This window comes from Dermacentor andersoni, chromosome 3 (genome assembly GCF_023375885.2).
Source record: "Dermacentor andersoni chromosome 3, qqDerAnde1_hic_scaffold, whole genome shotgun sequence".
In the NCBI taxonomy this organism is placed as follows: Eukaryota; Metazoa; Arthropoda; class Arachnida; order Ixodida; family Ixodidae; genus Dermacentor; species Dermacentor andersoni.
The window spans coordinates 164,106,500-164,119,296 of NC_092816.1; the positions used below are offsets into that span (position 1 = coordinate 164,106,500).

The 12,797-nt window shown below is 47.2% G+C and overlaps 1 protein-coding gene across 1 annotated transcript; it reads right to left on the bottom strand.

The window, feature by feature from the left end:
- Positions 1 to 1,873: 1,873 nt before the first annotated feature.
- Positions 1,874 to 5,335, bottom strand: LOC126536829 (uncharacterized). The gene is made up of 2 exons (XM_050183831.3): positions 5,287 to 5,335; positions 1,874 to 3,907 (listed from the first exon to the last, which is right to left on the bottom strand). The coding sequence occupies exons 1-2, from the start codon at positions 5,333 to 5,335 to the stop codon at positions 2,865 to 2,867; spliced, it is 1,092 nt and encodes a 363-aa protein (XP_050039788.2). The 3' UTR covers positions 1,874 to 2,864.
- Positions 5,336 to 12,797: the final 7,462 nt, after the last annotated feature.

Here is a 12,797-nt window from a genome sequence, read left to right on the forward strand (position 1 = left end):
CATATTTCTAAATCTTGGTGCACGATAGTTAAGACACCCTGTAGATCAAAAAAACAATATTACAATTTTCATAATCATCTCTTGCGTGTTATTGGTGGCTATGGCTGCTTCAAGTTATTCTTTCAGTATGGTACAAGCAGTTTTGAAGTGAAATTGTTTTGCATCGAGGGCGGTAATCTAGAAAATCAAGCAAAAGGTCAAGTTGTGTTCACTATTCAGATGTTTAACTAAGAAGCTGCAGGAAAAGGAAGCAGAACACAACACCTAATAAACAATGCAAAATTTGAAAATTTAAACTGAACAAGAAACCAGTTTTTGAAAACACAGAAAAAAGCCAGCAGCTTACGTCGAATACACCCTTGCTATGTACTCCAAGTGAAGTTGTTACCGCAATGCTTGGGCACCATACGAACGTAACAATCAACAACTTTGAGCAGAATATTAACACCACTAAATGAACTGGCCTTTGAAGATTCTTGATCTGAAATCCTCAACGACTTGTTCTGGCGTTTAATCTGTCGAGCTCAATCTGTATTCTCAAAAGCTGGCTCTCGGCCATAATTTCTCTAAACGCAACATCCGCTTAAATCTCAAGATAGGGTTGACCTGTAAATAAAGTTGATAATGCATGGCAAACATCATGAACACTCTTATATGTTAACCAGAAGGTTCACTCATGCAGCCATGAAATTGTGATGCAGACAGGATATATTGAAGCTGGTTTTGTGAAGTGTTTCATGCTTCCAAGGCTTCTTCTCCAGTTGTGAAAGCTGTCTCCACTAGCTAAATAAGCGATGAGAATAAAAAAAGAACTTCAACATGCTCACAATACGTTGGCCATTTTCAAGTAAACAGCAGCCTTTTTGGGCGCACAGGTTGCCTGGTGCAAATCTACTATGCCACAATACTTGCGTTACCCAGTACCAGCCACTTTAAAGTGCAATGTTTATTCAGAGCCCTTTCCCTCTGTTTTTTTGCTTTGGAAACAGTTTACCATGTGTTCAGTAGGTGTCGAGAAAGGGGACAGAAAACACTGTGCACCAGTGATTTCTAATGTTTTGCTGGATGCAGCACACCGCACCGGATGCCGGTGAAGCCAGTGGAAATGCGGTGTCATGCAGGCGCTTGTCCTGGAAGAACGGCATATGGTGGACTAACTAGTGCGTGCGATCAGATAATATTGCTGCCGAAAAACTTTTCTTTGTGGTTTTTCACATTTTAGGAGGTCTCTACATGTCTGGTAAGCGCTTTTATGACAATCTGAACCCGTATACGATAGTGTTCTCTTACATCGAGTTTTTTCTCATTTACCAGTGTTTCCATTGCACGCCACTTATGTTAGCTACACTGTAGACACTGCAATGGAAAAATTCTGGACACCTCGAAACACTGCTTGGGTAGTTTATGGCACATCGGGCAGGCATGTTAGGGGAAGAAATGCTACACACCCGTGCAAACGAAGTGCTCCGCACAGTTGTGAAGCACCAACTTCCGGGACAAGGTTGGCTTCAGTCGAGGGTGCTTGATGTGCTGTCCATGCCCTGTAGTAGAGATCAGTGGTGTGGACCCTTTTATACTGGCTGTCTTTTCTGGTCGGAACCCTGGCAACAGCTTCCACCATACTTTTTTGAACCTGCAACATGTGCAGAGAAAGTCACATCACTGTGCGTTGATTGTATGGCTTTATTGTTCTACACATTCTATCAAATCATTAAAAAATACAGTTCGCACATTTTTACTACTGTATATAGACAGTCTAGTTGCTAGACACGCGAAACATTACCAATCCTCTGACAGAATGCAACAATAGAAGCTGTGGTGATTAGGACTGTTCGGCACTTTCGCTAGTGCGCAGTGATGCGGAAGACAGAGAGTCATTTATGTGCGTTTATAAAACTCAAGGCAACCTATAAAATATGAATATGTACAGAGAGTTGATGACAGCGTAACTGCAGTCAGTGTGTCCACGGGCTGAAACAGTCCCGCGTTGCGAGGCTCACAGTTCGGTCGTCACGGCACCGTGCGGCCACCCGTGCTGGAGCTGGCCGCGACGACCACGCACTCAGGCCCCGTTCAGCACGGTTCTCGGACTCGGCACGCTCGGAAGCCGCCGCGGCAGCAGCCAGGGGACGCCTTGTTCCACACGTCCTCGATGTCCGGCTCGGACGCCGCTCGCGACCGATGTGCTACAGTCGCACTTCCAGCACGACCTCGGTGCCCAGCTCGTGCGCCGCTCGCAATCCACGTGCGACGGTCGCACGTGAGGACCTCGTCTAGCACAGCAACATCTGTGCCAGACTGAAACGCTGCTCGGCACAGCTCAGGTGCGGCAGCTCAGGGACCGGCGGCCCTCGGGTCAGCCAGCGTCTCGAGCACTGGCAGCAGCGGCCCTGGGACGTCCACGCTCGGCTCCGCGGTCCTCCGCACCTTGCCACGGACGTCTCGCCTGGCAGGAACCCTCGCCTCGTTCCGCCCAGGAGCTCGGAGCTGCTGCCCGCCTGGTTCGAACACCGCGAGCGCCCCCTCGTGCTGCCGTGCTCGTGCACCCGTTGTCTTCCTCGTCGTTCACGGCGCTTGGTGGCCGCTTCGATCTTCTAGGGGCGACGCGCGGCACTTACGTATGACATTTCACCCCCAACTTTAAGAAGTTGTTTCATGAAAACAACTTTCCAAAGCACGTACATGGTCAAAGTTCACAGTCTGTAAGGCGCAATGTGTTCACATGCAAAAGTCTTTCCACACGCGCAGTAGTAGTTCCTTAAGTGTTCACAAACGCAATAAATGCAGTAGGCACACTTCACGCTGTAATTCACATTCGACTCACGTAGTCAGAGCCTACATTTTCGCTACCCTGTACATTTTCGCTACCCTTCGCGCCACACTGTTCGGGGCGGACACCGGCGATTCCATCTAGGACGAACAGCAGCAAAGCTGAACTTGTAGTCTGTCCCATCATGAGCAATAACTTGTTTGATGGCACTTATGGCGCTTTCATGGTCCTTGAATCTCAGCAGCACTCTGCCTTCACGGCGATCAATGAGCAAGGCATCAGGAAATAGCGGCCCAAGGGTATCCATGCCTTTGTCATCAGGAAGTCCTCGCACATACAGCAGGCGGTCTGACTTGTATGTGGAACTACTCCGGGGGCTGCTAGGCTCCACCTGCACTGGCTTCCCCTTGAGCTGCCTGCTGCGCAGGAGCTCCAGCTGTGCAGTAGCCACTTCTGGGCTCTCAAAATCCAGGAATGCGCTGTGCCTGTTTACAAAGCGGACGCTGCGGATGGCATCTGACAGGGCACGAACTTCATCCTTGGTCACCTGGCTTGACATGTTCCCAATGTACAATGAACACTTGCACGTGTCATCAGCCCAGACGTAACGAAGTGACTCGGGAATGCTTTCATCAACATCAATACGTGACCTTGTGTCTGGACGGTCCCGAGGGACGCGTCGCTGGTAAAAACGGAGCCCACCCCGACATGGAGTTCCTCCTTTCCGGTCAATGCCCTCGGGCTCACTTTGGCTGTGGCTTTCCGCCTCCTTTCTGGGCTTGCGCCGCTTGCGACGGCCACCGAGACTGTCTTCACTCACACGCCCGTTGGCCCGAATGGACGCTCGTCTCCTGCCCTCCTGGCCTTCTCCAGCTCTTTCAGTAGCACCTTCATCCTTTGCTTCACTAGACGGTTCCGTCTCCTGCTTGGTTGCCTCAGTCGACACAGTTGCAGGGTTTGACGCAGCACTCACGGTAGCTCTATCCGGGCACACGCCTTGGTGTCGAACAGGCTCCTCTGCTGTCGCCGAGTTTTTGTGCCGTTTTGACACGTCAGACAGGCCATGTGACGGATTGAAACCAGTAGGGTAGAGCACCCCGTCGATGTTCCCAAAGACAACATCATAGAGTGGCCTTTCTATGCAGAGTGCCAGTGTCCTTCCTCGGAAAAAGGGGGCCTTTCCATGCAGAGTGCCAGTGTCCTTCCTCGGAAAAAGGGGGAGTCTACATAGACCTTTGCCTCTGGAAGCAGCTTAAACGAACCGTCCAGAAGGTAAATGGTGCGCATTATACCGGTGGAATTCTTTTCCGGAACCATCGAACGCCTGACGACCACAGTACTGCAGCCGGAATCTCTCAACACCGACACCGGGTGTCCACTGAGATATCCGCTTGCCGTCGGCATCTCTTGCGTCTGAAGACCAAGGCAGATATCTTCTCCATATGTTTTTACAGGGGGCCTTGTTTTATCCTCAGGTTTAGTGGTAGGAACCGGACTTGCTTCATTCCGGGCGGCAGGCATCCTGTCGCAGCCAGCAATGGCACTAGACGCCTCCGTGTTGCTGCCGTTTATGTTCGGGCACTCGTCAGCTTTATGTCCCTGTTTCGTGCATTTCCAGCAAGACGAGGACTTCGGTCCTTTTGACCGCATCCAACAATCTGCAGCACGGTGTCCTTGCTTGCCACATAGAAAGCACTCAACCTTTCCTTTCCTGGTCTCTGTTTCGGAATTCTTGCTTTGCAGGGCTGCTTTACTAAACCCTCTCTGTTCTTTTCCTCTGGCGAGGTTTGTCAGATTCTGTGCCTCCAAATAATGGTCAGCCGCTTCGGCTAGCTTGTCGAGGCCGCGGCATCCTCGCTCTTTCAGGAAGATGGCGAGCCTCTCATCACAACGCAGCAAAAACTGTTCAGAAACAATCTTATCTCTTAATGCGTCATATGTTTTCAATGTTTTTGCCATCTGCTGCCAATGATCGAAGTACCCAAGCAGTCGACCAGCAAACTGCCGCCCTGTCTCGGAATTCTCAGGCTTAGTTTCGCGAAACTTTTGTCGGTATCCTTCTTCCGTATACCGGAACCTTTGCAATAAAGTTTGCGTCAGCTTTTCATAGTCTGTGACATCCTCCGCAGCCATGCGTCCGATCACGCTCAAGGCTTCGCCTGACAAACACAAGCTTAATGATAGCGCCCACCTATCGCTTGGCCATCCTTGGCTCGTGGCTACCCGCTCGAAGCGCTGTATGTACGCGTCGAGTTCATCGCGGCTCTCGTTGTAGGGAGGGATAAGCTTGTGGGGACTTCTAAATGCTTCACCGCTGCTTTCCCCGCGGTCGCTTCCGGTTCCGACCGTTCCAGACGCGTGCTCTGCAAGACGACATCTAGTCTCTAGCAAAGTTCGTTCCGCCGTCAGTCGAGCGATCTCCTGTTCGTGGGCTACTCGCGCTGCTTCCCTGTCCTCAGCTCGTTTATCGCGTTCTCTGTTAAGCTGTTCGTCAATAGTTCCTCTTAGTTCTTTACCAGACAAGCCAAGCTCCTTGCCTATCGGGATAAATTTCTCCCAGTCCATTTCCGACCACTGCACACAAGCGAAGTGCGGCTCTTAAGGATGGAATTAGAGCTTAGTCCTGTCGCGGACGCCAGAAATTGTGGTGATTAGGACTGTTCGGCACTTTCGCTAGTGCGCAGTGATGCGGAAGAAAGACAGAGAGTCATTTATGTGAGTTTATAAAACTCAAGGCAACCTATAAAATATGAATATGTACAGAGAGTTGATGACAGCGTAACTGCAGTCAGTGTGTCCACGGGCTGAAACAGTCCCGCGTTGCGAGGCTCACAGTTCGGTCGTCACGGCACCGTGCGGCCACCCGTGCTGGAGCTGGCCGCGACGACCACGCACTCAGGCCCCGTTCAGCACGGTTCTCGGACTCGGCGCGCTCGGATGCCGCCGCGGCAGCAGCCAGGGGACGCCTTGTTCCACACGTCCTCGATGTCCGGCTCGGACGCCGCTCGCGACCGATGTGCTACAGTCGCACTTCCAGCACGACCTCGGTGCCCAGCTCGTGCGCCGCTCGCAATCCACGTGCGACGGTCGCACGTGAGGACCTCGTCTAGCACAGCAACATCTGTGCCAGACTGAAACGATGCTCGGCACAGCTCAGGTGCGGCAGCTCAGGGACCGGCGGCCCTCGGGTCAGCCAGCGTCTCGAGCACTGGCAGCAGGGGCCCTGGGACGTCCACGCTCGGCTCCGCGGTCCTCCGCACCTTGCCACGGACGTTTCGCCTGGCAGGAACCCTCGCCTCGTTCCGCCCAGGAGCTCGGAGCTGCTGCCCGCCTGGTTCGAACACCGCGAGCGCCCCCTCGTGCTGCCGTGCTCGTGCACCCGTTGTCTTCCTCGTCGTTCACGGCGCTTGGTGGCCGCTTCGATCTTCTAGGGGCGACGCGCGGCACTTACGTATGACAGAAGCGTACACTGTAAAGCTACACTAAAATTTAAATTGATGTGACACCGTATGAGCATACAGTATGCTTACTGTATGCTCTAGCCCTGTGTCAAGTAAAAGTTAATTGTCAATCATCTATGGTGTATTTCTACTTATTCTGGCTCATCAAACTGTACAATCAATGTTCCAAGTTTACACATTGTTGGCTTTTGATTGCCTATGTGATCCGTTTCCTACTTACACATGCAGTAATCCCACTGTAATAAGGAAAAAGAGTTAGAAAAAGAAATGCCATGATAATCTTCCACATTTACTGAGGGCAGGAACAATGGCCAATAGCATGTGGTTGAAGCTACATAAATACTCAGTTTTCACACAGCTTAATTGTTCAGCAAGTAATAAAGAGGTACGCTGTGCGCCTCTGCATAACCAATAAAATCTGACTACTTGACACTGTACTAAGGCTGCTGCTTGATAGTGTTCGGCAGTTCGGCTTTGGTTTTCTGATATACAGAACTGTTTAGGTACCAGTAGTTTACCTTGCGATAAAATGGAACTTGGAGCACTGGTCATTTGCACATAAATAATGCGACAGCAAATATAACACAAGGATAGGAATATGGGTCTCTTAGAAAAAGTACATACACATCATGAATATAATGTGATGTGATGCCACAATGAAACAGAAAGCAACGCATAGAAGTGGACGGCACTTCCATGCCACCAAGGTTATTGGACAGACAGTACTTCAGAAGTGCCCGCAACACAGTCAAAGAAGGCAAAGCAGCATTTCTTTGCGTTCAACACAATGCATTGGCGGGCTAGTTGGTGCGAATCCATAAATACTTTGTTTAGCGCAAAACAATGGACACAAGAAAGACGACCAGCACAAGGCGCTACTCTCAACTGACATCACTTTATTGTGTCACTCCTTTGTAGATAGTAGAATCTAGAAGAACATGTGCAGTGAGCACCATGTGCAGGGACCACCAACAACCGATCACAAGAGCGCACTCATGCGACGGGATCCAAAAAACCATATTGAGCACCGCACAAGGTTAAAGAAGGCACACTAATGCACTGTGACCCCAATGACTGTATGAAGAAAGCTTCCGATAACTCTCGGGCGGTGGTATCACAGCACTTTTTCAAAATCATAGTATCACGGAACATGGCTTTGCCCTTCCATATTTTACGATGTTGAGCCAAATGGGAACCTGTGCCTGTTGGTATGGATCGCTTATGTTCGCAATGTTTCGTGATACTACGATTTTGAAAAAGAGCGGTGATACCACCGCCAGAGAGTTATCGGAAGCTTTCTTCATACAGTCATTGGGGTCACAGTGCATTAGTGTGCTTTCTTTAACCTTGTACAGTGCTCAATATGTTTTTTTTGGATTCTGTCGTATGAGTGTGCTCTTGTGATCAGATGTTGGTGGTTCCTGCACATGGTGTTTGTTCACAGCGCATGTTCTTCTAGATTCTGCTGTCTACAAAGGAGGGACGCAATAAAGTGATGTCAGTTGAGAGTAGCGCCTTGTTCTGTCGTCTTTCTTGTGTCCATTGTTTTGCGCTAAAAAAGCAATTATGTATTCCTTGTGTGTGTTTGAAGACAGCTCCACACGCAGTAGCGATTCCAGTATTGCTGCCCAGTGGTTTAGCTTGCCGCAGCTTGAAGTGCCACAAAATATAAGGAGAGAAACCTGCATTATAGTTTTGTTGCAAACAAGAATATAACGTGAAGTGCATTCTGAGGCCAGAAACTACAGAAAAAAATTTCATGATGCACCACTGTGCAGGGTTTTATAGCAAAGTCAAATACATTTAGTGTAAATATCACACTATGATGGTACACAATGGTGGTAATCTGTAATAATATAAAAGGTGCCTTAATGTTACAACAAAAGTTGACATTACTTAATAATAGCCCTGTAAAATTTAGCATGCAGGGGCACCACTTGGTTATACAATAGTGATGTAATGTCTATGTACACAAGTATTGCCCATGCATTTCTGCCATTGTCCAAATGGCATAAATGAATGGGTAATACTTGTATACATAGATATTACATCTCTATTGTTTAACCAAGTGGGTAAACTATGTCTGCCTCATACAAGATTAGAATTAAACCATAAATTATATATAGTCACCCTAACAGTAACACCTCATTTGAACTTCACAGTAAGTAGACGTCACCTATTCAAAGTTTATATGTTGAATGTAACGAACCCTCATTACAGCAGCGCAGAGCATTCCTCACATTTCCTTACGTACTCAGAATTCAAGTCATCACCGCAACACATATGCTACAACATCGTCACACAGTGCAACTCACGCTTACACTACAGAAATAAACCAAACATGTTTAGGCCACTTGTACTGCAGTATGAGCAATAGTGTCGGGATTATGAAATTCCCCACGAAGTCCTCCAGGTTACCAAGAAACCAGAACGGTTGGTCCCGTGGTACGATTTCACGCAGTTGTGCGACTGGACATTAACAGATTTAAGGAAAAGAGACACTCCTCACGACCACATTATACAAGAATTCCGTGCTCTTCAGGACCAATATCAAAATCACATGCAATTCTACACTGATGGGTCCAAAACAAAACAACACGTGGGTGTAGGGGCCGTAACAGAAAATTGGGAAAGAAGTATTCGTCTACCAAAACATGCCTCTGTTTTCACTGCTGAAGTTTACGCTGTATGGGTTGTAGTGAAAAAGATTATCACTGGCAAGCACAAAAACACAGTCATTTACACTGATTCCTTAAGTACACTGAAGGATCTAAACCTAAAATCTGAGTGTGAACCCCTGTTAAGGGACATACTAAACATGGTCGCACTTAACAAATATGGGAGATCAATCCACTTCTGCTGGGTACCAAGTCATGTTGGGATACCGGGTAACGAAGCAGCCGATAGATATGCATCGATGGCAGCGAACAAAGAGATAACAAACACAACACTTCCATACAAAGATAGCATCCGCGCGATTATAAAAGCCTTAATGGCGAAATGGCAACGCGAATGGGACCATTGTGCTGACAACAAACTACATCTCACGAAACCCATAGTTGGCGAGTGGAAGTCATGCTACCATCAGGAGCGGTTCATCAATGTAGTTTTATGCCGACTACGCATTGGGCACACACACCTCACACAAAATTACTTACTTACGAAAGAAGACACACCAACATGCGAGAAATGTCAACAGCCACAAACAGTTATGCACATATTGCTCACATGTACACAGACTGAAACACACAGACGAACACTTTTGCACAAATTATATCAACTACACATACCTTTACACCCTGCTCTAATTTGAGGTGATGATCCGCTAGTCCCATTATGTGACGTTCGTAAATTTCTAGACAACACTGGATTTTTACATAAAATATAGATTATTAACAAAGCTTTTTCCTTCATTAACTGGATTTTAAAACACCTCATGTTTGGCGCAGCATAGCCTTAGCCGCTTTTGCGCCATTAAACCCCATTTAACTAAGTAAGTAGACGCCTGTTGATGCCAGCCTCCCCCAATGCTAAACTGTGCTGCATGCTTTACAGATAAATTATAGTGGTATCACTAAACTCTGAAGCTATTCAGGACTGCAGCATTGTAGAAGACATCTACAAATGTCCCATTTTATGTGTAACAACCTGAATTGCTTGCACATCTTACCAAGTGCAAATTAAAATTACTTCTCCTTGTTTAGCATTTTTGCCTGCTAGACCACAATCCAATGTCATCAATATATTAACATATTACCTCAAAGAACCTAATTTGGCTTATAGATTAACACCTTCGCATACTGCCACATCTACACTCTGTCATATGCGTTGCAATCATAAAGGAGTGCTTGTCCACCAGCACCCCAATGTCACTAACAGTGATCACCTACACAGCTTGATTCAGGTGGCAGGTGGCAGTCATGATTCAGGTGGCAAATAGCTAAGAGAAAAAAAAATCCACTCACTTTGAGAGCTACAATACTGCGATAACTTGAGAGAGATGGACCCATTGCAGGCAGCAGACCTCTTCCCAGCTCCAGCACAACAGCAACTTGCCTTTCAGTAAAAGAAAAGGATTGATTAGTAATGATAAGTTACCTTGTTTTTGCTGAGTATCAACACAATCTGACTGTCATGCATGTCCACTCTCCGCTTTAGTAATACAACTGAATTATTCGTAAAATAAAAGAGTCAATGATGATACCATTCGCTTCTCTTGTATGACCAATTTTTTTCGCACTGATACCCCGTTTACTGCTTGCTTACTGACACGAATGCCTTGACTGCCCAGACATCATTCGAAGCAACACGTCTTGCTGCACTGCAAAAAGTTGCACCGAGGAAACACAGCAGAGCAGCCAGAGGAAAGAACTTTTTTTTTCTGGTCACTATTAAAACGTGCACCCAAGCAAGAAAGCAACGATCACAGGTAGTGAGCGACTGCTATTGCCTCGAACGTTTATTTCCGAATTTTAACAGAAGTTCTTGTATCGGATACAGTATTGTCTCAAGCCAATACAAGCGTCAATACAAGTGCGCAAGTTTTATTCTACGCTTTTAACGCGAGTGAGCAAAAGGTTAGAAGTACCTCACGGAAATTGCGATCGAGCCGATCGCGCTACGACTGGAATCGATCTGAAAAGATAGGGGGATCCCTTTCCCCATTCATGCGTCAGTTTTGCCCTAAGACGTTGCATAGTGGTCTTTTGAAACAACATTTCTGTTCGCGACACCGGCTTACCACACATCACTTTAACACCTACGTTATGCAAACCAAATAAGATTAAAATGGGCTTACCTCATGAGCAAGTTACGAGTGCGCGTAGACTGTTGAACACCCGTTGAGAGCAAGCAGGATATATCCGTGTCCAAGCGCATACGTGCACCCAAACACAGGACAGCTTCTTCGATGCCGCAGCGTACGGAGTTTTGTACACGAAGTGAAAGACATCCAGCGCAAATATCTCCGCGCGATGACGGCAAATGACGAGCGCAAAAGCGTACAAAACACAGCGACAAATTCGGAACTTTGCCAATTCGAACGTGCCGAGACCCAAGCAGCGTAACCATCCATCGTTTCTGTTCTTCGCTCCCGATGCGTCAATCTCTCTTCCTTGGAGTCTTGCTTCACTCTTGAGTACAAATGAAGAGATATTTACGGCAAATTAACAACTTTTACAACACGACACGAAAAATTCCGGCTGACAACACACGTGCAGCTCCGTCTGCCACTCCTAACGGACGCGCAGCGCGCGCTGCCCCCTGGTGCCGCACTCTGTGAACGCGGAGAACGGAATCGGTTTCGTTTTCGCATTTGTGCTCTAGTTACTGTATCGTATCAGTTCAACGAGCACAAGCTATCTTGGCACGCTGGAACGACACGTGCCTTTCCTTGCCCTCTATTTCCACTACCCCCTTTCCCTCGCTCTGGTATAAAATGCCCAGCGCAATAAACATAACAGTTCACTGTTGTCTTGAAACGCCTGCTGCTGGTTTCTTCGACCGGGACCCGGTTGATACAGTTACTGGAACTGCAATATAATTGCTTGACAATTAATTGAATTCTAAAAGAGGAGAACACTTTCTCTCCCACAAGTTAGCGCGTTTTACACAAAGGGGGAGAGAATGCAAGAAGCAGAAAGGCAGGGAGGTCAACCAAAGCATTCGCTACTGGGGATAGCTAACCCCTGTGCTGCAATGAAGTGCAAAGCAATGCACTGCGATGCGTCCATAATCTCTAGTATAGCGATAATTTGGGCTGGTTGGTGCATGTAATGAACGGGTAAATAATGAGTTGTGTCATAACATTACCCGTATATAAAGCACATGGAACTAATGGTGTTGCATTCTAGGTCAAAAAGAAATAAAGCTTGAATCGTTACATCTCGGCACTGGGCATTCTTTCTTTCCGTATTATTTTTTTCTTCTTTTTGACAGTACACACAGTTCTAGCACGGTAATAGGTCCTTCATCTTCAGTCACCTTCCAGTAGTTTACACACATGTCGGTGCATGTTCGCGTTCTTTATTCTACCGTACAAGAACAAGCGCTTACCGGTCTTGGTTCAAGATGAAGCGCCAAATGTTTGCGATTACATCTTATCGCAAGAATTAACTCATGAACAGTGAAGATTATGCGTAATCGATTTGTCTCAATGAATGGGCAGTTATTGTCAGGGACGAGATATTTTGTAAATATTATGGGAATGAGTTAAACCAACTACATTGCAGTTCAGCAATGCCCTTTGACACTTGGGTTAATTGCTTGCCGCATTCGAAAATTTCATCCGACCGTTGTACTTGGATCTATAGGCCGCCAGCCCCCTTCAAGACCATTTGCTGCAAAATGTAAATGCCGTTACGGTCATTATACCACTCCCTGCGTTTCGGTACTGATTTAGAGTGCACACAATTTTTGGCGTCTACAGAGCACCAATGTCATTCCCAGTGCACCAGCACCTGAATGCTGCAAGCTTGTTTACGCATGCACGTATGTCCACGGCTCTTCGTTCACTTAAGCTACAACTATTAACTACAAAGCGCTTAATTTGAGAACATTGCGAGAAC